The 25,943-nt window shown below is 46.0% G+C and overlaps 1 protein-coding gene and 2 non-coding genes across 6 annotated transcripts in view; 1 reads left to right on the top strand and 2 right to left on the bottom strand.

Annotated features, from left to right (window-relative positions):
• SYNDIG1 (synapse differentiation inducing 1) overlaps positions 1-25,943 on the bottom strand; it is a 102,696-nt gene that overhangs the window by 50,313 nt on the left and 26,440 nt on the right. For all 4 annotated transcript variants that reach the window (XR_011570075.1, XM_070801074.1, XM_070801075.1 and 1 more), the window contains exon 2: positions 2,608-3,165. Coding sequence is in view for 3 of the 4 variants with exons in the window: in XM_070801074.1 (XP_070657175.1) it covers positions 2,608-3,087 (480 nt within the window). In the remaining variant the exon portion in view is untranslated. The remainder of the gene's footprint in view (positions 1-2,607; positions 3,166-25,943) is intronic.
• Positions 23,240-23,312, top strand: TRNAC-ACA (transfer RNA cysteine (anticodon ACA)). The gene has a single exon. It is a non-coding gene; the product is annotated as a tRNA-Cys (tRNA).
• TRNAG-CCC (transfer RNA glycine (anticodon CCC)) lies at positions 24,588-24,660 on the bottom strand. Its single transcript has one exon. It is a non-coding gene; the product is annotated as a tRNA-Gly (tRNA).

The raw sequence follows: 25,943 nt of genomic DNA, 5'->3' as shown, positions 1-25,943 counted from the left end.
AGCCTCTCCCAGCCTCAAGGGACATCAGATTGTGTTTAAAACACTGCCTGCTTTTTTTCTGAGTGATTTCTGTTTCCTCTGGGTCCCCTCTTCTATTTTTGTTGTTCTTTCTCATTCTCGCTTTGGGGTTCTCGTCCAGTGTTTGCGCGTCCTCCTAGCTGTTCTCCTGTGTGTGAAGAAGCCTCTGCAGGTGCTACCTGTAGTGTGAAATCCTCTCTCTCCCGACAGGTTTCCGGGACTTGTGGTTTTTCATGGGAGAGAGGTCCAGCTGAGGGCTCAGATGTAAGGAGGTGGCTGTATCCAAAACAGCCATTTGGGGACCACACAGCATCGCCGTCAGGACATAGGCGTATGGAGCCAGCAGAGGGACCTGGGAGCCCTCCAAGCTTCCGCCCCCCACATGCAGTGGCAGGGACAGAGCCTGCCACCTTCAGGCTCTGGGGTCAGACGCGCTGGTGAGAGGAGGGAGGAGGGAAGATGCTCCAAAAATGTGCATCTCCTTCTCCTTTGCTCTTGCGTCACTGGTTCCCAGTGATGACATTCCACGGGCTCTCTGATGGATGCACAGACTTGGCTTTGTCACAAAGGGGCGGCAATCAGCCTTTCAACACGTGGCGAGGCCCTCCAGTCCTGACCTGCAGCCACTTCTTTTCACAGCTTTAAACCCGAATTTGACATTTTGCAGAACTGCTTTATTAGGTGTGCCTGAGTCTCTCAGTTTAAATTTGTCTGTGTGACAAGGAAATGTGATTTCCAGCAGTTGGGGTCCTGGAGATGAGGTTTAGCTGTTGTGTCCGGGAACCAGGAGGAGGTCCCAGGGCTGCAGGGCCCCAGCCTGGTGATCATGCACCTGGAGAATCCCCAGGGCCCCCGCGGTGGCCTGCTTAGCCACCCTCCGTCCTTGTGTGCCTCCAGAACCCCCAGGACGACTCTCTGCTGTGAAACAGTGCAGGGCAGATGCTATGGCTGAGGCCCCTCTGCGAGATGCTTATAATCAGCTACAGATCTGCTTGCTAACACCGCCAACCCCAGACCCCAGAGGACGCAGCCACACGAGCTTCAGCAGACGCGTGCCTGGCAAGCAGACCTATCTGCACTAGGACCGCTCTGCTGCAAGTGCAGGACGAGCCCAATCAGGCAGGAAATGAGAGCAGAGTGGAAGATCCTGTGACAGACCCTGCTCCTACCTGGGCAAAGCTCTCTGCAAACTGCGATTTCCTGTTTGAAATCGCTCTGCTGTAGACTGAGTGATGCTATGGCATTGCCCAAGGATGCAAAACCACGTTTTCTCTCTTGTCTGAAGTATAGCTGCTTCCTGGGAAGAGCCTCAGGTCAGTGTGGACTGAGTTTTTTGTTTCATTCACAATAGGAGCACGACTGTTCTCATTCCATTCAGTTTGACGATTAAAGAGTGATGGTGAGCGGTCTGCACCCTTGCTCATTGGGGGCTGCTGCCGTCCTGGCCCCCAGTTGAGATGTTCCTGTCCCGTCACCCTGAGCAGCCCCTTGCACACCAACTTTGGTCTTGGCCACATGACTTGCTTGGGATGGTCAGATGTAACGTATGCTCCACACACAGGCTTGCAGAGCTCTGGCTTGCTGGACTCATGTGGCCGCCACATGATGACAGGTGTGTGGTCCTGTCTCCGGGGCCAGTGGCCAGCCGGCATTCTCAGGCTCAGGCCAGTAGGGGAACCTGGCAAGCCCAGTGGGGCAGCCTTCTTCCAGCCATCCCCACAGCCATGAAACGACTGCCCCCCAGCCTCGGTGCTGGTCTCCTGGGCTCAGACCCCTATGGCGTTGCCCTTACCCCGCCATGGGGGCAACAGTGTGGCACACCATGGCCAACATGCATGTTTCTAAGACTGGGATCTGATGCCCGTGCCCGCCCTACGGGAGATGGGACTCCACAGTAATTCAGCTTGACTGCCCCTTATGCTATCAATTTCAACTATTTCTTCCAGCTGGTTTTAGGTTTCAGCTGTTCCAACAATCCTTAGTAAACACTCCAGAATGTCAAATTAAGGAAACCACATGTGGCAGCCAAAACATCCCCAACTGTCCCCAAGTGTACACTTCCAGGCTCTTGAGGAACCTTCTTCCCCTGGGGGCTCTGGCCAGTGGCCACTGTTCCCTGGGTCAGGAAGAGTCCCTGGATGAGGGCATGGCAACCCACTCCAGTATTCTTTCCCGGAGAATCCCTTGGACAGAGGAGCCTGGTGGGCTACCATCCATAGAATTGTACACAACTAAGCCACTTAGCACAGCACAGCACTCTCCCCTGTGGCCAGGCAGTCAGCAGAAACCCCCAGCCCCCTGAGCTGCCAGCACGGTCAACCCTTAAATGCATCTTAGTCCCATCCTGATGGCTTCGACCTGTGTCCCCTAAGCAGAATCCCCGCTGAAGCCCTAGGTCCCAGACCTCACCTCCTTCTCCATCCCTGTATCTCTTACACAGATTCTGAGTGAAGGGCACCCAGGAGGCTGTGTGGTTTCCTTGCACTTTTGCTCACTGGCTTCATGTCCTGACTTGCACCTGCCTGGCTCTCGTCCCCCCAGAGCCCCACATCCCACTCCCGATGGCCTGTGACAAACATATGCTCTGACCTCCAGCTCCTGGAACTCCTCCTCCTCCTCCACGTCGTAGGATAGCGTGTGGATCTTGATGTCTTCGGGCGAGAGGTCAATGAACTTGCCGTCGGGGTACTCCAGGCTCTCCTTGGTGGGTGAGCGGTCCTCGATGAAGGTGGTCTCACAGCAATCAGCTGCCACGCCGTCCCCCCAGGGGCGCAGCACACTCTCCGAGTATAGGATGAGGTTGGGTCGGTAGCGGGACTCCACTGACTGCTGGAGCGTGCTGGGGTCCAACAGCTGTTGGAGTGGTTCATTCCTGGCGCCGTCTGGGCCGGCGGATGCCACGCTGCCCACCACTCGGCAGCTCTGGTACTGGGGAGCGGGGTACACGGACACCAGACCATCCCGGCTCTCGGCCACCAGGCTCCTCGTGTTGATGAGGCCGTTCCTCTTGCTGGCCTCGCCGAGCTTGTCGCGCACCAGCCCGCTCTTCTGCTCCACGACTCCAGCCATGGTGCTGTCCTCCCGGCTGGTCGTCGGGCTGGCGGGCTGGACTCGAGGGTCACACTTGCCTCACAGGGCCCATTTCTCCTGGAGGAGGAAGAAACAGAGATGAGACAAGGAAATCACACCTGAAAAGCTCATTAGTCAGACCCTGGTTGTCCCAGTGTGTCCTGGTCGCTGGGGTGAACAGTCACTGGTCTGAGCCCACTTACCCTGATGGTTTAGATAGGCTCGGTGGGGGCAGTGGCCAGAGGGAGGCAGAGATAGACCCTGAACACCTTTGGACAGACTCTGCTTCCCAATGAAGGAGGCTGTGCAGGAGTTAGGACCACTGTCGCCCCAGAGAACACCAGGATTTCAGCTGACTTCTGAAATCCACAGGCAAGCCCACCCACACCAGCCTCGACCACGGGGCAAGTGGGGCCATTCATTCAACTCTCCTAGGCTCCTCATCCCAGCAGAAAAACTCGCACCAAGGAAGCAAGGGCTGACTTACAAAGATCTTGTGACTTAGTACTGATGGAACAAAGGAATAAAGAATTATTTTAGCTTTTGATCTTTTCAAATAGATTTTCAACAAGCAACCAACCTACAACCTCTTGTGAATGAAATTTTAACTAGAGGGATTTAAAAGCTTTATATACTAATAAATTCAAAATTTTTGAGTAATGTATTTTTATCTTTATATTTTCAGATGTTTTGTCTAGTATATCTTAAATATTGATCTATTTTATCTTTTCTTTTTTCTGAAGAACTAAGTTGCTTTTGCTTATAACTTATCATAACATGCCTTTGTATGATAAAAACAAAAAATAAAAATGCCCCACACAGATTTAGAAGGTAAGTGATAAGAAGACCTACATGTTAGTGCTGTACATGGACTAAGCTCCCCAGCTGAGAAAATCTTACATGCACATTTTAGTATGTTCTACACACATGTTAGAATTAGTCTGACATTCACACTAGCCTTCAGCAGGGTCCCAGGAAGTGGACTGAAAATTTTCCTGCCTCAAGGGTGCTTGGCTTAGAGAAACACCTGTGTATCTGGGATACAATTAAGAATTCTTCTAAACTATTTCCCCCTAGTTCCTTTCTAGAGTTTCAAATGTTAAGAAGAAGACACCAGAGTTTACGATTTTGGGGAAACAGCTTTTCCTCTTTGCAAGTTAATAACTATTATGTAGCAACATTCCATCTTGAGGCTTTTGCTGTTCTGGCTTTCTAGGAGATTTAAGAATCGTCTTACATTATAACTGCTTTGTTTGGAGGTAGCTACAGGAATCTAAGGTGGCACTAGTGGTAAAGAACCTGCCTGCCAATGCAGGAAACATAAGAGACTCGGGTTCAATCCCTGGGTCGGGAAGATCCCCTGGAGAAGGGAATGGCAACCCGCTCCAGTATTCTTGCCTGGAGAATCCCAGGGACAGAGGAGCCTGAGGGGCTACAGTCCACAGGGTCACAAGGAGTCGGATACAAGTGAAGCGACTGAGCATGCACACACACAGGAATCTAAAATTTCACACCGAGCAGAGGAGAGAAAGAAGACACCCTTGCGATTAGTGGGAAAATAGCAGTTTAATCACGTTGACAGAGACTGGTTGAGGGCAGGGTATGCACTGAGAGGTGTGGGTGTCACCAGCTTGACACCGTGACACATGTGAGAGAGGTCAGAACACAGTGGCAGCTCTTGCTCCTGGGCCTCTAAGCCCTCAGCCCCGGGGCCCGGGAACAACCAAGAGCTAAAACCAGGAATTCCGAGTGCCTGTGAAGCACATCATGCATGTGAGCGTCACCTCCACACCTGGTCACCTTCCCAGCTCCTCCAGGTGTTTCTGGTCCAAACATCCAGCCTTTCTGATCTTCATCCTTCCACAGAGAAGCTGATGGGCCCCTTGTGTAGGGCTGGATGTACCACCAAGCCCAGAAAAACCTTCCTGAAGCTCAGATCTGCTTCTCAGACTCAGCTCCTTCTGCCAGGATCTGCAGTGAGTATCTTACAAATAACATGTTGCATTTGTTTAAATTCCTCTTCTTGGATGGAGTCCCTTGTTCCAGCGCAGCCAGTGTGACCCTCCCTTTTCTGGTGCGTTCCTGGCCGCTGGGCTCCGGTTTCTCCTACAGCTCCTGGTTTATCCTTCTCTGCCAATGTGACAGCTACTCAACATCACCGCCTCCTCAGCCCTGCCCTGCCCAGAGTCTGAAACAAAAGGACCACAGTTTCCTCCCTGTTCTCGCCCTGGTATACAGCCGGTGTTCAGTGAATGTCTGTCAAAAGTAACAGCCTGAAGGGTTACAGGATTGGACTAACGCTACTTAGGGATCTCCTTGCCTTGCACCAATCCTGAAGTCGGTTGAAATTGTGGCATTTGGAGGCAGGCACAGCTTACATCTCTACCACCCAGAGTTGACTGAGAACCTGCAGCATTAGCACCTCCTGGGATTCAGTCAGGAAGGTGGAGTCTTGACCACCTGGAGCTACTGATTTAGATCCAAACAAACACCACCACAAGGGCTATTTTGAACTTTTTAGGGAATGCTCTCTAGTGAATTGCTGGGAGGAATATCAACAACCTCAGATATGCGGATAATACCACTCTAATGGCAGAAAGCAAAGAGAACTAAAGAACCTCTTGATGAGGGTAAAGGAAGAGACTGACCTAAAGTTAAATATTAAAAAAACCTAAGATCATGGCAAATGGAGGGGGGGTGGGGAAAGGTGGAAGCAGTGACAGATTTCCTCTTCTTGGGCTCTAAAATCACTGTGGATGGTGACTGCAGCCATGAAATCAGGAGATGATTGCTTCCTGGCAGGAAAGTGATGACAAACCTAGACAGTGTGTTAAAAAGCAAAGAAAAAAAGAAAAGATGCTCCAGCCAGGAAGAGAAACAGGTGGGATTTGAACCAGGTACGTCTGACTCCAAGGTGTACCATCTCCTCGCTCAGCTGGAGTGACGCCCACGTGGGGAAAGCTGGGGAAGCTTGTCGGACTGCGGACCTCACCGTCAGCCCTCACAGCTGAGGGGTGCGTGCTGTTTCAGGAAGATCCCAGTACTGTTGTTCTCTCGTTTTAGTTAGTAATTTCATTCATTAAAAAATAACAACATTATTGGGATATAATCTAGAGACACAGGTTTGATCCCTGGGTCTGGAAGATCCCTGGGTTAGGAAGACCCCCTGGAGAAGGAAATGGCAACCTGCCCCAGTATTCTTGGTGGGAAAATCCCATGGACAGAGGAGCCCATGGGGTTGCAGAGAGTTGGACACGACCCAGCGCACATGCACCAACATCATAATGTTCACCTGACTTTTACTTTTTTATTTTTAAAATGAATTTTAAGATATTAATTTATTTATTCGGCTGCACGAGGTCTTAGTTGCAGCCCGAGGGATCTTGGCTGTGTCTTGCGGGCTCTTCCGTTGCAGTGCACGGGCTCTCCAGTTGTGGTGCACAGGCTCCGGGGTGTGGGCTCAGTAGTTGCGGCACATGGGCATAGTTGCTCTGCAGCTTGTGGAATCTCAGTTCCCCGACCAGCGATCGAAGCCACACCCCCTGCATTGCAAGGTGGATTCCTAACCACCATGGAAGGCCCCGCCTGACTTTTAAAGTGTACAATTCCCAGGGCTGTAGCATACTCACAGCAGTGTGCAGTCTTCCTCCCATCCAATTCCAGAATATTCCCATCACTTGTTACACAGCAAGCACTGCCCTCTCACCCGGCCCCTGGCAGCTGACAGTCTGCCTGCTGCGCGTATGGGTTTGATTACTCTGGATGTTCCACATGAAAAGAATCATGCGTGTGGTCTCTGCGCAGGGCTTCTCTCACTGAGTGTCGTGTGTTCAGGGTGCCTGGTGCGTCCGTGTCAGCGCTTTGTTCCTCCTGGCCGAGGGGTCATCCTCTGTGTGGCTGCACGGCATTTTGTTGGAGGGAGCGGTTTTCTCCTTGAGATCCTATATAATACTGGATTAATTACGACTGCACCTCTCCTCTTGAGTTGTTAATACAATAGAGCTTTCTTTTTCTGGCAAATGCGCAGTCATAACGGAGTTGACTGCGTTAGTTGCTTAGTCGTGTCCGACTCTTTGTGACCCCATGGACTGTAGCCCGCCAGGTTCCTCTGTCCATGGGGTTTTCCAGGCAGGAATACTGGAGTGGTTTGCCATTTCCTCCTCCAGCAGATCTTCCCGACCCAGGGATCGAACCTGGGTTATATGCGCTGCAGGCAGATTCTTGACCATTTGAACCACAGGGGAAACCAAGTCAGAACGGAAATGTCTTCAAAACAGAACAAAGCCAAATGAACTCTCAGTCTGTGCCTCTGGAGTGCAGGAAAGGCATTTCACGTACGGCCCCGGAACATGGAGTGACAGATGCCCTAGGAGTGTGGAAAGCAGAGGCAGGGTCTCCCCGATCTCAGCTGGACTAAAGAAAGCCCGTGGACAGACAGGCCATGTGACCTGCTGACGGAGGGCACACCGCGGGCTGAGCCTGCCTCCTCATTGGACAGAAAGCTCCAGCCCCAGCGCAGCAGGGGTTTCAGAACAAGGCGGCCGGGACCGCGAGCCCAGCCTCCATCTCCCTCACCAGAAACAGGGTCTGAGCGATGCTGAGCTCTGTCTGCATCTGGCCCCGCCACACACGTGCACCACCAGGACCCTTTATTATGAATATGGCAGAATCATACATGGACCTCTCTGTGGAGAAACTGGGATTACGTATTCCAGGTTGTGTTTCTTTCAACCTTGTTTCCAATATTTCATAAATGTTTTGCTCTGAGGAAGTAACTCAGAAAAAAAATCTAAAGAAAGTTTTGGGAGCCAGAGTTGTAAGTGTAATAGTTTCCAGAGATATGAGCAATGAAGTAAACGCAAGTGAAGAACTAAACCGTCTTCCTATGAGTTGTTCTTTTCTCTGAGCCTGTACACAATTCTAGATTTTGAAAAAAAATCTATCTCCCCACCTCCTCTCACTCACTCCCCCATCCCCTGGAAGACAGAAGCATCTGCACTGTTAATGTGTGTCTACTGGGGGAGGAAGGAATTTTGTAGAGTAGTACTTGATATCTGTGCCTCTGTGGCTGATTAAGACCCTTATCTGTGCCAGATTTTGTGCAGCAAGAGTCACATTTAACACGTAAAACTACCTTTAGAGCAGCATCTTTGAATCAAAGGAGAACAGAGCAAACTAACTAGGCAGTCGATGGGGAAAACAAAACTAATTAGCAGATTCGTTTAGCATGACGCTTGGGCCCTGTGACAGGCCTGGACTGCTCCTCACACAATCTGCCCTCACATGGCTCAATCAGCAAAGTGTTAGGAGGGCACCAGGTGCGGGGTCTTCCCTAAACCCCAACTCTGTCAGACGCCTCTTGTATCAACAGTAATACTTCCCTCCTGCTAAGTAAATAATAGATGCATTCTCACCAATATGCCCAAGTGTCGAGAGAAGAGATCTGCTTGCAAATCCTCATTAAAACAATTAAAATCTGCCTTTAGCATAAACATACAGAAAAGCCTGTGATTTGGCAGTGGAGAAAGTTAATGAAGCATTAGAACCAGATCGGTTATTGTTATTTAACGTTTAAATGGCACATTACAATTGCAAAATGCTGCATCACCCAACTCATCACTTCGGGTGGCTGGGGACTTTCTGCTCACACAGCTGATTCAGACTCCTGTGGGGAGCCAGGCTCTGTCACAGCACCTCTGGGAAGAGCACAGGAATCTGAGCCTGATTCAAGACTGTGGAGAAGAAATGCTGTGATATTGGAAGTGTGTAAACCTGTGTGTCAAGGACTCTGCTGTCTGTGAAAGTTGTGCTAACTTCCTTTAGCTCTGTGGGTCTCTATCTCAGTCTTAAGGAAGATGTTGTGGGAAGAGTCTTCCTTTCCAATAGTACCATCATGTCTACCTTTACCACCTCTAGCTTTTAATCACCACCATCTCCACCATCACCATTACTACCATCATTAACATCACCCTCACCACTATCATCACCAGCTCCACCGTCACCACAATCACCACCACCACCATCTCCACCATCATCACCATCATCACCACCACCACCATCTCCACCATCATCACCATCACCACCATCTCCACCATCATTACCATCATCACCATCACCACCATCTCCACCATCATCACCATCACCACAATCACCATCTCCACCATCATTACCATCATCACCACCACCATCTCCACCACCATCATCACCATCATCACCATCACCACAATCACCATCTCCACCGTCATTACCATCATCACCACCACCATCTCCACCATCTCCACCATCATCACCATCATCACCACCACCATCTCCACCATCTCCACCATCATCACCATCACCACAATCACCATCTCCACCATCATCACCATCACCATCTCCACCATCATCACCATCATCACCATCATCACCATCACAATCACCATCTCCACCATCATTACCATCATCACCATCACCACCACCACCACCATCACATCATCACCATTTTCACCATCATCATCACACCACCACCACTATCATCACCAGGAATTGGCAAACTATACCCCATCAGACAAATTCAACCCACAAGCAAGAAAGATTTTATACATCTTTAAATGACTGAAGATAAGAAGTATATTCCATGATGCATGAAAACTGAGAAATTAAAAACTCCTCTGTCCATGAGATTCTCTAGGCAAGTATTCTAGAGTGGGTAGCCATTTCCTTCTCCAGGGGATCTTCCCAACCCAGGGATTGAACCCAGATATCCTGCACTGCAGGCAGATTCTTTACCACCTGAGTCATCAGGGAAGCCTGTCAGCATCCATAAATACAGTTTTATTGGACCCCATCCACATCCATTCATTCACATATGCCTCTAACTGTTCTGCACTAAAAGAGCAGTTAAACACCTGTAATAAGAGGCCATATGATCTGCAAAGCCTAAAATAGCTTTTATCTGCTCTTCACAGGAAAAGCTGACTGATTCCTGACCATAATCCCTCCCATACCACCACCACCGCTACCACTAACATCACCACCACCAACAGCACAAGCCATGTGGACACTACCGCCACCATCGATAGCAATGACACCTCACCCCACACCACTCTGTGGTTCAGAGGTATGGAGGCCGCCTGTGCGGTCAAAGGGTTCCTCGAGAGGGCTGTGAGTGAGGACACAGACTCAAGCAGGAGTCTTCCTCCTCACCAGTGAGTGACAGAGACAGCAGTCTTGCAAGTAAATATTCTTGTCCCTTAGATCTTGCAAGTGACCTGTAGCTTGGGGTGACTTCAACTCAGAGAACCTGCAGCCACAAGCCTGAACTTGGACCCCAAGCCCTCACCCTTCGTGTGCCTGGATCACTCAGTTTGGAGTGTCCAGGGCTGGGAAATCCCACTCACCTCTGCTCTGATTCTTGGCAGGAGTAAATGAAAATCCCCTCTGGAAGAATGTGCTAAAAAAGACAGATCTCAGAAAATGTCCACAGATCATGCTGTGGACCTCGAGTCTGGGATTAAGCACTTGAGGAAACAAGCCCTAGTCATCAGGGGCGGGTGGCTCAGTTGGTAAAGAATCAGCCTGCAATGCAGGAGACCTGGGTTTGATCCCTGAGTTGGGAAGATCCCCTGGAGAAGGGAATGGCTACCCACTCCAGTATTCTTGCCTGAAGAATTCCATGGACTGTATAGTCCATGGTGTTGCAGAGTCAGACATGACTGACTAACTTTCACTTTCACTTTCAGCAGAGGTGAGCGAACACTGCAGAACTGGGGCCACACATGTCAGACACAGGGACAGGACAAACATGCTTACTGTATTTAAAAATGAAGGACTTAGAACCTTAAAAGTAAAAAAACTAATTTGTGAAATTAAAATCTCAACAGATAGACCATCCCTTCTGACTTTAAAGTTGACGACATGCTCCAAGGGTTTCTCTTACTGCAAAATAAGACCCAGGATTAGGACACACCTGGAGACATGCTGGTTGTGGAGGAAAATCACCAAAGACCACTGCCTTTCCATGAAGAACTACTGGGAGGGGCCAAGTTGCACTGATGTAGGATGCCAACCATAATAGTGATGGTGAGTTACGCAGCTTTGGTAGAGACATAAGACGGTGAAGTTGATCCCTGACCCCTAATTCTCAGCTGAGAATCGATGGAAGTGGCCTCAGTGTAAGGACTAGCATCGCCAAGCACAGATTCCCAGGCCCCCAGCAGTTTCTTATCCAGTGGGATATGGATATGCAGATCTATGGACCACACTTTGAGACTCACTGTTCTATAGATTCTGACATAGTGTCAAGTAAGTGATGACCCCTGGCTCCAGGCAGAACTAGAATCAAAGCTCTGGGATGGAAAGCTCTCCTAATTTAAGCATATAAGAGAGTTGGACCATAAAGAAGTTTGAGCATTGAAGAATTAATGCTTTTGAACTGTGGTGCTGGAGAAGACTCTTGAGAGTCTCTTGGACAGCAAGGCGATTAAACTGGGCAATTCTCAAGGAAATCAACCCAGAATATTCATTGGAAGGACTGATGCTGAAGCTCAAATACTTTGACCACCTGATGTGAAAAGCCAACGGATTGGAAAAGGCCTGATGCTGGGAAAGACTGAGGGCAAGAGGATAAGGGGGCAACAGAGGATGAGATGGTCGGATGGCATCACTGACTCAATGGACATGAGTTTGAGCAAACTCAGGGAGATGGTGAAGGACAGGGAAGCCTGGTGTGCTGCAGGCCATGGGGTTGCAAAGAGTCAGACACGGCTTAGTGACTAAACAACAACAACAAAGTATCAAACAGGGACTTCTCTGGTGGTCCAGTGGTGAAGAAACTGCCCCGCAGTGCAGGGGACACAGGTTTGATTCCTGGTCAGGGAACCAAGATTCCACTTTTCCTGGGGCAACTAAGTCGTCACCTGGCAACAGAAGAGCCTGCATGATGCAAAAAGATCCTGTGTGCCACAACTAAGGCCTGACACAGCCAGAAAATACAAATATTAAAAAAAATAAGATCAAGCAATAAGTTGACAGTTAAGGTTCCTCCCACACAAAGACTTCATGTCCCTGTGAGTGAGAACCAATAGAAAAAAATAGCTTTGGACAATCAAGGATTTCAGATATTAGATAGTAGGAATATAGAACAATTGTTTATAAAATATTTATGGAAATATTTATAGAAATAATTTGTGAAATATTTACAAAAGAAATAGAAATATTTAAAGATGAGCAAGTAATAAGAGACTATCGGAAATAAACAGAAAAAAATAAAAAGTTTGAGTTTTAAAAAGTGAAAACATTTCAGTTGTTAGAAAAACTCAACAGAATTAAAAATAGCAAAATAGACACAGCTGAAGAAAAAAAAATTAACTAGAAGATACTTTTGAGGAAAATATCCAGACTGCACTATTAAAAGAAAAAGAGACAGAAAATATAAAAGGTTGGTTAAGAGTGTGGAGTACAGAATAAGAAGGTTCAACCCATTTCTAATAAGAGTTCCAGAAAGAATGGAGAGATAAACACAGGAATGCCTCACGGACATGCTGTAGTCAAGCTGATGAACTAAACTTCATGGAGACCTTATAAGTAGTCAGAGGAAAAAAGCAGATAATTTACTCAGCAACAAACATCAGAATGACAATGTGTCGAGAGAAAGTAGCTGCCGACTTAATTTTTTTGTGTGTCTTTAAAAAAATTTTATTGGAGTACGGTCGCTTTACAGTGTTGCCTTCATTTCTACTGCATGGCAAAGTGAATTGTTTATATGTGTGCACATATTCCCCCTTTTTTGGATTTTCTTCCTATTTAGATCACCACAGAGCACTGGGTAGAGTTCCCCGAGCTGTACAGTGGGTTATGTTACGTTACGTTAAACATTAGTTACGTTAAACACAGTATCAATCAATAGTGTGTACATGTCGATCCCGGTCCCCCGATCCACCCCACCTCTCTCTCCCCCTTGGTGTCCATACATTTGTTCTCTACACCTGTGTCTCTGCTTTGTAAATAAGATTGTCTACACCAGTTTTTTATTTTCATATTCCACATATATGCATCAATGTACAGCATTTGCTTTTCTTTCTGACTTACTCCACTCTGTATGACGGTCTCTAGGTCCATCCATATCTCTAGTTGCCAACTCTGAACGCAAGCAAATTGTCTTTCAAGAACAAAGTGAAATAAGATAGATTAAGAAATGAAGAGACTTGAGCCAAACACAATTCTAAAGGAGGAAGAGAAACGATGCTGGTGGGCAGCTTAGGGGGCAAGAACTGGTGAACAGAGAAACCAACACCTTGTTCATGAATCCAAACAAATAACAAGGCTATATGACCCCTGCCCCTCAACTGTGAGGTTCATTTAAAAAAATTAAGCACTGGAAAACAATAGTATGTAAATCAGGAGGTGGGTGATACTAGCATCTTTTCAGTGTTCTAGAAATGTGTTCAATTATTCAGTTTTAGGCTTAGGTTAAATACGCCTGGGTAAATTTCAAGGATAACTACCAAATGAATAAAAATACTATACACATTTCAAATTAGGAGAGAGAAAAAGGGAGTAAGGCTGAAAAAAAAATAGAGCAGGACAAAAATAAAAATAAAAATTGAGGTAACAAGTAAAAATAGATCAGCACTCACAATCGCCATTAATTAGTTGAAATTGCTAGTTAAAATTAATTTTCACTCTGGGTTTAAAACAGTATCCTGACATATGTTATTTATAAGAGACATACCTAAAGCATAAGGAAGTGGAAGCTCTGAAAACAGAAGAATGGAAAACATGTATACAAGAAAAATCCTAGGCAGAAAATGAAGCTGGCACAGCTTAATGAATCTAAAACAAAGTAGAAGGGGCTTCCCTGGTGGTTCAGTGGCTAAGATTTCGCCTTCCAACGCAGAGGATACAGGTTTATCCCTAGTCAGGGAGCCAAGATCTCGCATGCCTCAAGGCCAAAAAACCAAAATGTAAAACAGAAGCAATATTGTAGCAAATTCAATAAAGACTTTAAAAATGGTCCACTGTCCAAAAAAATCTTTAAAGAGATAAATAAAACAAAGTAGACATCAAGGAGTAAAAAAGCTACCACTTAGTAACATAGATGCTACATAGTAGGGGGTTCAATCCACCCAGCTCATTGCTTGACTTCCCGGCACACAATCAATTCATATCACGGTCTCAAAGCAAAACTGGTAGAATTACAGGAATAATGGAATATCTTCACCAGCAGAACAAGAAACTTGAAAACACTCTCTAAACCATGTTAAGAAATAAATAGACCAAGAATAAGAAAGATGTGGAATATTCAAAAAGCAACAGTAGCAATTTTAAGCAATGCGTACATAGAAAATTCTGCATCCAGCAATTATAGAATAGATTCTTCCAGGCACTTGTATGCTGTCTTTTTCTCTGTTTCTCCTAATCTTTCCTTCCTTCTCTCTCTCCGTTCCCTTCCTCTCTTCCTTCCAAAAGTGGATCAAGTACTAAGCCATGAAGCAACTACACATCTCATATCATTTTGTATCTTACAGATTGTGTTTTGGAACCACAGTACAGTTGATATAGAAGTCAGTACGTTTAGGAAACTTCCCAGGTGGCTTGGTGGCAAAGAATCCACCTGCCAATGTGGGAGACACAAGAGATGCGGGTTTGATCTCTGGGTCGGGAAAATTCCCCTGGAGGAGGAAATGGCAACCCACTCCAGTATTCTTGCCTGGAAAATTCCATTGACAGAGGAGCCTGGTGGGCTACAGTCCATGGGGGTTGCAAAGAGCTGGACAAGCACGCACGGTGGTCCAGTGGTTAGGACTCTGTGTTTTTACTGCTCAGGGCCCGGGTCAGGTAACTAAGTGCAGCAAAAAAAAAAAAAAATCAATACATTTAGCAAAAGCCACTCTCAGTTAGAAGTGAAGAAAAAAACAAACACTTTCTTAATAATCATTGGACCAAAGAATAAAATTATTTAGAACTGAATCCTGTTGAAAAAACTACGTATTAAAGCAAACTACATACCAAAACCTAGGCGTGCAGGTGAAGAGGTACTTAGACAAAACAGCTTTACATGCACATATTAGGACAATAAAGGTTAGAACATAAATGAATCAACATCCAAATTGATAAATTAGCCAAAACAATAATAATGAAGGGAAAAGATACATGTGACAGGTAGAAACAAAGATAAGAGCAAAAATAGTGAAACAGAAAGCAGAGACTTGACACTGGGAACCAGCAAAGCCAGTCTGTTCTTTGGAAAACAAGCCTCTGGTGGCCCGGATGAGAGGCTATGATGGAGCTGGGCTTCTGACTCCGGGAGGAGGATTTGGCACATTGATTGTCTTCTGTGTCTTGAAAACCTCATTAAAATACTACTGAAAGAATGAGAAAGATCTTCTAGGCAGGGATAAACTGGGAAATTGACATATGCACACACATATACAGAACAGATAACTAATATGGACCTGCTGTTATAGCACAAGGAACTCTAGTCCATACTCTGTAATGACCTACATGGGAACAGAATCTAAAAAAGGATACACGTGTATGTACAACTGACTAATTTTGCCATGCAGCAGAAACTAACGCAACATTGTAAACTAACTACACTCCAATAAAAATTTAATTAAAAAAAAGAAAGGCCTTAGTAAGGCCTGGAAGTACCATACAAGTGCCTGGAAGAATCTATCCTAGTAGGAGGATAGTAGTAGGAGAGAAAATAGTAGCAAATACTGAAAGGATGAAAAGCCACAGCAAAATTTCCTCTTCTTTCCTAAAGAAGGAAAGTACTGGAAGGGACGAGATGGCCCCAGCCTGGAATCTGAGAGGAGGTGAGTGGCGGCCGGGGAGACAGGCACACAAGCTGACATCTGACTTTCCATTAATACAGCACACGCTGAACAGTGGGGTCGTGCCTTCAAAGCTGGGAGACAAACTTTGAGTTATGCACCTCACAAGCGATCACTCAGTGAGCAAAAATAAAAAGGAAGCCAAACAACAACAGTAAATATTTTCAGCACTCAGAAAATTTATCTCACTCACACCCGCTCTAAATAAGTAGCTCACAAATTTACTCCAGAAAAAAAAAAAAAAAAAAAACAGACAGTGGAAAACCAAAGAAGCGGGTAATCAGAGATAAAAGAAACAGTGACTATCCAGAAATGAGAAAAAGAAATCCCTGTCTAGCAGCTGGCCTGCAGCAATCTGTCCAATTTATAACGAACATCTGTGGGCTTCACAAAGGCAAGTTGTGTTCGTTGTATTGTTTCCGTCAACAACAGGAAAGAGAACAGAGCACTGGAAGGCGTCAGTGATGCTGGAAGAAGGCACAGGTTTCTTCCCTCAATGTTAAAAGAAGGTCATTCAGAAACTCCAGGAGAAACGCACAGCCAGAAAGACTGCCGGAGTTCCGTGAGTCTAAATACAAAAATCCACTCCCCCTCAACTTCCCATTATTTTAAGCAGCTATGGAATATAAAAAGGCAGATCCTGTTTGACCTGGACACTAAGAATATTTCTTCTCTCAGTACATGGGGTCTGATACTGGCAACTAGTGTAAAGGAAACAGTATTTTATCACTACACCTTGGGTTTACAGTCAACGATGTTTAAAGAATTATGATGATAGCTTTTATAATTCCACATTTGGAATCTACATAATTAAAAAACAGATTTTAAAGGTTACCAGTCCTGACAAAGTTGTCATCAGCAGTATCACCATCATCATTTTGGCCAAGAAGTGCTGGGCATTTCCTAAACACCAGGCATTGTGCTAAGGTATTTATAAGGATCAGTCAGTCAGTCAGCTCAGTCACTCAGTCGTGTCCAACTCTTTGCGACAGCATGAACTGCAGCACGCCAGGCCTCCCTGTCCATCACCAACTCCCAGAGTTCACCCAAACCCATGTCCATTGAGTCAGTGATGCCATCCAGCCATCTCATCCTCTGTCGTCCTCTGGATTATCCTGTTTAATTTTCAAAATAACCCTTTTGAGGTAGGTATTACCATTATCTTCATTCCACTGACAAGGACCAAGAGGATGAGTACCTTGCTTCCTGCCATCACCTAGGAGCAGAGCCAGAATCACATCCAGGAAGCCTGATTTCAGGGTCTGACTCACAGCCATTAAGTGAGACTCATTCATTCTGGTGTAAAGTCAGGACACAGCTGAGCTCATGGGAAGGCACATGGTATGAGGGAGGAGGAGTGGGCAAGCGCACTGCCCACAGCCTTCTCTTGCCTGGTAGGAAGATGGGAGATGGGGGTTTAATCAAGTCCTTTTACAGATACAATAGTGATGGATGGAAGGACTCAAAATTATACACCAGAAAGCTTGGGGGAAGGAGATGGGCAGTAATTCTAGTGATCTACATTCTAGCCATAAGTAAGTGAAACTCTCCCCTTTCAAAACAAGGGGTTTACTGGACAGAATATAAAGCCAATGGAATAAGAAAAAACTAGATGCACCCAGCAGTCCAGGTGTGGTGCTGGCTGTCGAGAGGAACAGGTGGCCTCTGGAGAGCAGGTTGGGGATATGGCTGATACATTAGGACTCAAGGTGAGAGGTCTGAATTTTTCACTGCTATCTTTGTCTACTACTTAATATCTTGCTGTATCTTTGTTATCCAAGTCAAAACAACCACAAAAATAATTTTCAAGTCACTTATTGTGGAGGAATTGGAACCCTTGTACGTGAGTACTGGCAGTGTACAATTGTGTAGCCACTGTGGAAAACAGTTTGGTGGTTCCTCAGAAATTAAACCTAGAACTAGCAGATGATCCAGCAGTTCCACTTGTGGGATTTACCCAGAAGAACTGAGAGCAGGGTCTCTAGGAGGTATCTGTACACTGTGTTCATAAGAGCATTATTCACAACAGGCACGAAGGGGAAGCAACCCACGCACCCATCAATAGATGAAGGATCAGCAAAATGTTTTACATTCATTCAGTGGAATATTATTCAGCTTTCAAAAGGAAGGAAATTCTAATAACACAGAGGAGACCTCAGAACATCATGCCCAGTGAAATAAGCCAGACACCAAAGGACAAATACCATATGATTCCACTTTTATTAGATACCTTTTGGTCAAACTCGTTGAGACAGAAAGTAGGGTGGTGGTTACCAAGGGCTAGGGGAGAAGGATGAGGAATGATTATTTAATAAATATAAGTTCAATTTGGGATGATGAGAAAGTTCTGCAGATGGATGAGGTGATGATTATACAACAGTGTGAAAATACTTAACATTACGAAGCTGCATATCTAAAAATGGTCAAAATGGTAAATCTTAAGTAATGTGCATTTTACCATATTAAAAAAAATGACTTTGGGGACTTCCCTCGTCATCCAGTGGCTAGGTCATCCAATGCCCCTTGCAGCAAGGGGCACATGGGTTCAATCTCTGGTCGGGGAACGAAGATCCCACAAGCTGTGGAGCAGCTAAGCCTGTGCACCACAACTAGAGAGGCCCCGTCCTGCAGCTACTGAGTCTGGGCACCGCAGAGTCCACGAGTCCACTGACATCCGTGGTCTCGCGCGCCTCCCACTGCTGAGCCTGCAGGCCATAACTAGAGAGTCCGTGTGCTACAACGAAGATCTGGTGCACCCAAATAAATAAATGAAGATTAAAAAAAACTTTAAAAAATTGCTTTCTTCAAAACAAGAAGCAGTGACTTTGGTGTCCTAACCAATAAGATATGGTATATTTAAAGTTATTTGAGTTTAAAATAAATTATTTCTTTTATCATTTTCTGGAAAGTACAAGAATTCTAGAACATGTTAATTCTGATTATGACCTCCCAATTTAGTATTATGATTGCATTATTTTAAAGTGTATATATAATATATACAAAATATTATTTTAAAAACATATAGTTATATGAAGTACATATATTTTAAACCCTAAATTATTTTATTATTATTTAATGAGGTCAATATTCACTTAAATTTGCCCACATACATAAAGATATGCTCAGGGAAGATCCTTGTCATAACTCAGCAAATCTCAGTAGCCATGGATTGTAAAACACATCCCTATTTCAGAATTTCAGAAAAACATTGAAGTGTGAAGACTGTGCATGCCAGAACTGAAGAAATAAAATATTAAACAGAACCTCAAACTGCAACATCTTCCCAGAAAATCCTTCCACCTTGGCCAGTTAATAAATGGGCGTCACCTGCAGGAGTTACACCTTGTGCTTTGAGGGGTGGCAGGGGTGTGTGTGTGTGTGTGTGTGTGTGTGTGTGTAAGAGCGTGTACACAGGGGAGACAGACAGAGGGAGAGAGAACTCGACCATGCACCCAGCAGACCAGAGTTTGACGAGGAATAAAATTACCAAAGGATCAAAGCAGCAGCACAGCAGCCCATCCATATCCACAGAAAAGACGCACTGAAGTGGGCTGTGGATTGGCTGTTGCTAGGATCCATTTCACGGAAAAGGGTAAAAAGAAGGCTGCAACGATGACATGCTTCTTACCTTCCCAAGTTCGCAGAAATAAATCCAGAAGGAGAACACGGCCAGCTCCTCCTTCACACCATAAACTGGCTACTAAAAGACACCTATAGGACAGCATACGATCTTAGGGACCCACGAAAACAGATGGGGTTTGCTTTTTCCTGTACAACGAGGTTTTCCTAAACCTCAGATTTGCTAAAGTACACTAAGAGCCTAAAAACTAAAAGAGATATTCCCTCACATTTTCCTCATAAGGAAGGGCTTCTTCAACCCAGAAACACACTTTATTACAAAGATTCAGAAACGGAAGCACCATCTCATGCTGCGTCTCTGGCCCACCTTCTAATTAATGGACACAGTAAACATTCAGGTACCTTAGACCTTCATGGGGGAAGCACTGACCAGCTCATCTGTAGCTGACGTGCACCTGCCAGAGTATGCCTTAGAGATAGAGAGCCACCTTTCAGCCCAGCCTTCCCAGGCGACGTCTCAGGTTTTTCCCTGCCGTATATTTTCAGCCTCTCTGCCAGTCTGGCGTCTTCACAGACCTGGCAAACACAACTGGAGTAACGGACCGGTCTGGACCAATGGCAGAAGGTGAAGACCTTAGGAGGCTGGCGGCGGGGGGGACATCCTCATCGCAGCTCACCTGCTGCTTCGTCAATCTCATTAGCTTTCAGCAGAGCAGAACCAGCTATTTCCCAGGGGAATTCTGCAAAGTTCGATGGCTGAGACTTTACGGAGTGAAGATGCAGAGCTCCCAGTGGGTCACACACAGAACGTAGCAAGAACGAGAGGCAGGGACACAGTCAGGGCCAGGAATTCAGAAGAGCCGGGCTTTCCTTCAGAACAAGGAGTTTCTCTTTGTTGAAAACATTTCCCTGAAAGGCTAGCTAAGTCCCAGGAAGGGAGAAAAGGAAAAACCAGCCCTGCTGGTGGTAACAATGTTTCTACCAGGACAGGGAGAAATCCTGCAAAAATTCTTGTTTCTGCATGAGAAATCCACTGCAGACACAACATTGAACAATATACATTATCAAATGTAAAACACAGCCGTGGGAGTTTGATGTATGATGCAGGGAACCTGAGCTCTTCTGACAACCTGGAGGGATGGGGTGAGGAGGGAGGTGTGGTGGGTAGTTCAGAGAGAGGGGACACAGGTGTGCCTATGGCTGACTCACGTTGATGTATGGCAAAAACCATCACAATATTGTATATCCTCCAGTTAAATAAATTTTAAAAAGATCGACGTATATACACTGCCATGTGTAAGATGTATAGCTCATGGGAAGCTGCTATATAGCACAGGGAGCTCAGCTCAGTGCTCTGTGACCTAGAGGGGTGGGATAGGGTGGCGTTGGGGGGAGGTCCAAGAGGGAGGTGATGTATATATACACACAGCTGATTCACTTCATTGTACAGCTGAAACTAACAAAACATTGCAAAGCAATTATACTTCAATAAAAATATAATAATGTAATCTAAAAAAAACCAAAAACCTGCCTCAAGCTTTGCTTCTGAGTGACGCCCTCTCCCACCACCCAACCTGGCTGCCTGGACACAGATTACAGTCCGAGCTTCTCTGCAAAGTCACACCCATTGCTGCCCCCTCCCCAATTGCTCCTGAGAATCACTGAGCACCGACCCCAGTTCTCAGGACCCTCCTCCTCTGAGGGTGCCGCCACCAGTCTATGCAGCCCCCTTGACTTGCGGCAGTGGCTGAATATGGCCAATTTAATTTGATCCCAGGCTGTGCTCCTTCTGGCCTTAGCTAGTGGGCCTGGACATAGTAAGCCTCAAAGTTAGAAAAACAGGTACCACAAGAGGCTGGATCACAGATGCCAGCACGGAGACCAGGATGTATTCCGAGTGATAAACCAGAGGCTGAACCCAGGGCACTTGCCCCACCCTGTTTCTGCCTATTTCAGTCCTGGTGTCACCAGATCACTGTTTTTCTTGGGAGAAATCTGCTTTGAGACAGACCATGCATGCGATGTGTAACCTCCTGTGATAGAGCCTCTGACCAGGTTGCGTAGCAGCAGATGCTGCCAAAGGCAGAGCTGAGCGCACGAGAGAGCAAGGGGAACATTCCGGGGCAGAGATGTTAAAGACAGACACGAAATATAGAGCCTGACACCCGAGCTGAGGCTACTGCCTCCCTGTGGAGAGGTCAGTCTCAGTAAACGAGGCTTGGGTTGTAGTGGTCCCTCCAGGAGGAGTAGGAACGGATGCCCCTCATTAAGATGGGACTCTCAAAGGATGACTTGTCCGGTGAAAGTGTTGCCTAAAATCACTGTTCATTGGCACAGGGAAGGGGACAATGGGGGTGACCCTCTGGGCCTGAGACTGGGGCATGTTTTCTGCCGGAAATTTCATGTCATGTGGAACTGAGGTCTGAGATGTTAATATGCATGTGGTCAGGAAATCTCTCAAGTTGAGAGATTCACATAAAAAAAACAACATGGTCTCAAGTCAGGGATCCCTGGGGCACCCACCAGACACACCTTCCCATCAGGAAATTCTCAGCTAGAATTTTCAGAGTTCCACAGAGAAGGATCACAGTATAAACATTTACAATTTACCAAGAAACCACCCACCATGTGTCTATGTCAGTGGACAGAGCTGCCTCCCAAGAACTTAGGAACAGTAAGAAGTGATTTGGTAAGTCTCTTTCAAGATGTTCAAGGCATGCAAGGAGGAAGCATTAATAAATCATGAAGGGGGAAGCACACTTTCAAAAGAGATGAGGCAAATTGGAATTTCCTAAAGTAAAAATATGCACTGAGTTTAAAATAAGACAGATGAGTTAATGAGCAAATTGAATGTATCTGATGAGAGAATTAAAGCACAGGAGCATGGCGGTGCTGACACTGCCTGCAGTCAGCATACAGTGGGAAACGGGAGGCACAAGGAGAAGGCAGGAAGATAAAATGAGAATGTCCTTTAATCAACTGATAGAAACGCTGCAGGGAGAGGGTGGGGTTCCAGCATGAGGGAACACTGAGAAAGGAAGAGGCAACGTCTAAGGAGATTTGAGATTTTCTCAAAACTAGTGGTGGAGAAGGAAATGGCAACCCACTCCAGTGTTCTTGCCTGGAGAATCCCATGGACAAGAGGAGCCTGGAGGGGTACAGTCCATGGGGTCACAAGGGTCGGACATGACTGAGTGACTTTCACTTTCACAGAACTAGTGAAAGAAGCATATAATGCAGGTGATTCCACACCTATACATCTTAGAGAAAAACTACACAGAAAGATGATCCTAACCAGAGGAAAATGTATAGACTGTCTCCAAGAAAAAGGCAAACCAAGAGGAGATGTCTCACCAACAGTCATAGAAATCATAAAAAAAAAAAAAAAAAATCAACAAGATGTCAGAGAAAGTGAGAAAACACACTGGACCTAGAACTCAATACCTAAACTATTCTTCACAAATGAGAACATACTCCATTTGGCCAAACACTGAGAACCACCAACAGACCCTCACTGAAAGGGCTACTGCAGCATGTCCTCCAGCCAAAGAAAACTGATCACAGAATGAAGAAATGAAATGAAGGTGTAAGGAAGGGAGAAATGTGGTCAATCGTTAATAAGCATTGACTACAGAAGATGACCGCAACCATGCGGCAGTAATGACGAATTCTGAGAGGAGTGAGAGGGAACAGAAATTCTGAACAATCACACAAGATGGGAGGAGAATTCTACGATCCTTACATCATTAAGGACTTCCCTGGTGGCTCAGACGGTAAGAGCATCTGCCTACAATGCGGGAGACCCGGGTTCGATCCCTGGGTTGGGAAGATCCCCTGGAGAAGGAAATGGCAACCCACTCCAGTACTCTTGTCTTGAAAATCCCATGGACAGAGAAGCCATGGACGGATGCTACAGTCCATGGGGTCGAAAAGAGTCAGACACAACTGAGCCACTTCACTTTCACTTACATCATTAAGGAGCAGGATGATGGCAGCACTAATTAAGGAGTACACATAACATTTTAAGAATCACATCTAGCAATGTGAATAAAAAGTATACCTTCTAAATAAGTTGAGGGCAGAAAAAAAAGAATAAACAGTTCACAAGAATCCAGAGACCCAGATTTACTTTAAAATGACAACGAGCTGAAGTTGCGTGTGTCTGTGTGTGTGCACCCACGTGCACTCGCTGAATCCCTGAGTCCCTCTGGGACTGAGTACAACCTGCCTGCAGCCCAGTGGGTCATAAATTCTGAGTGACTGCTGTCTGTGCCAGGGGTTTCTGCAAAAATTACAGGGACCCACTGACATCTTACAGTAAACTGATATTCACTCCAGAGAGAGATTTACTCCTCAAGGCTGTGCTGTCCTTCATATATTTTATTTATGGTCTTTTTATGCTGTGTTACTTTCTTAAATCACAATGAATGCATTCTGTTGTAGGCCCCGGTGTCCTGGCAATTGTGTTTTTATTTCTTATTGGCCTGGTAGCAGTACTCTTTAGTTAATCTGTAGGTTCCTTATTTCTACCTCTATTTTCTTTTCCCTTCAATTCTCACAATCATTCCAGAGTGCGGGGAGGAGGGGTTGGGAGCTGGAAAAATCATGTCCTTTTAAAAAATTTTTTATTGTTTTGAAGAACTGTATCTATTTAGCTTTCAATTTCTATTCTTGCTTTAGCATATGTTTGCTCATTTGTTTTTTGTTTTTATTTAAAATTTTAATCTTTAACTTTTGGCTTTCCTCTTAGTTTTGTGCCTGTATTTTTTTTTATTTGCTTGTTTTCACATCTATTTTCAATTTTTTTTAAACTCATTGCCTTTTTTTTCCTTCTTGGAGCTTTAAGTTATCTGATAGTTAAATATCACCCCTGGTTCTAACTTTCCATTTCCCCACTGTTAATATTGAGTCAACCCTTAACCTCCTTCCCATTTCCTTAGTCTGTTGTTGTTGTTTTTTAATTTCCCCAAAAGGTAGATTTATTTATTTTAAAAATACTTATCGATTTGGCTCTGCCGAGTCTTAGCTGCAATATGTGGGATCTGGGATCTTTGATGTTCATTGAGGCACTTGAGTTCTTTAGTTGTGGCATGTGGGATCTGGTTTCCTGACCAGGGATTGAACCCAGGCCCCCTGCATTGGGAGTGCAGAGTCTTAGCCACTGGACCATCAGGGAAGTCCGGTAGTCTGTTTTATCCCTTTCTCTTCTTAGGGGGTTTTCTTTCCTTCATTTCTGGCCTTTGTTTTTAAGCCCATATGTGCCTTCAGGAGACCCAGACTCTTCTCTCTAGTTATGCCTAAATGGCCCCTTCAGGCCAGGGCTCTTATGAGGGACCATGGTCAGTTGACCGTCCTGCTTGGGGCTTCCTGGGTTTGTGGGAACAGTGCTCCAGATAGACCCTGGGATCTTCTTTGCAAGGTCATACCTGATGGAAGGGGAGTTCTTCAATCCAGTCAGTCAGTAACAGCGGCAGACGCTGTCCTTGGTGCTGAAGGCCACATGGGGGGCCGAGTGAGGAAGCCCCATTCTTGTGAAACCCACGCTCTACCTGAGGGTGGGAGGCAGACTTGAGTGATGAGGCTGTGAGCTGTGGGCAGGGTGGAGTAGGGCAGGGGGCCTGGGAGAGGGGTGGGGAGGCACCCGGGGTGTTCGGGAGATGCTGTGCATCGCACTGTGATGTTGCTTCCAGGACAACTTTGCATCTCAACTCAGGAGCAGAAATAGATGATTCTCGCATGAGTCCAGGCTATTTTTACCACTTGGACACTGTGAGTCATGCTGCTCACAGTGTCTCCCTCCTTTGCACTGTGGCTGTGAGCTCTCGGTCACTTTGGATACCATGATAGGATGTGGGGCGTTGACCTCTCTCCAGGTTCTGTCTCATTTTTTCTCCTAATCTTTTCTCTTTACCCATTAGTATCACCTATGGATTAGCTGGATGGTTGGTTAACCAGTCTTGTTAACTGCCAAGCATCCTTGTCATGCCCAGGTGATTGATAACATGCATGACCCATCTGGTAGATTCCTGGCCATCAGCAGCAGGAAAGCCAGCCCCACTCCATGGCCCACAGGGAGGAGCAACTCAGAGGAGGGATGAGGGTGTTTCACGGACCAGCTTTGCTTCAAGGCCACAGAGCTTCTGGGACCCCGGCTATGAATCTGGGGCAAAGGATGGATCCTGGACGAGACTTCAAGTGGTAGTCTTCTTTACCTCCATGGGTAACTTGGAGCACAGGGTGTCATGCTCAATGTCATGACTTCTGAATCAGCGCAGAGTGGATCTGTCAGAGTTAATATCCAGAGATGACCTTAACTAGTCAGAATTGAAAGCGGAATAAACACAGATACAGATAAAACTCTCCGAGGTGCTTTCCAGACATGTTGGAAGCTGATGCTTTGCAACACGGTTGCTGGCATTCTCTTCTTTCTTCTATGACCTTTGGTTTTTGTCACCTTGG

This window comes from Bos indicus, chromosome 13 (assembly GCF_029378745.1).
Source record: "Bos indicus isolate NIAB-ARS_2022 breed Sahiwal x Tharparkar chromosome 13, NIAB-ARS_B.indTharparkar_mat_pri_1.0, whole genome shotgun sequence".
NCBI classification, from domain to species: domain Eukaryota; kingdom Metazoa; phylum Chordata; class Mammalia; order Artiodactyla; family Bovidae; genus Bos; species Bos indicus.
Note: the sequence above shows the minus strand (reverse complement) of the source record. Positions and strands in the feature narration are given on the sequence as shown.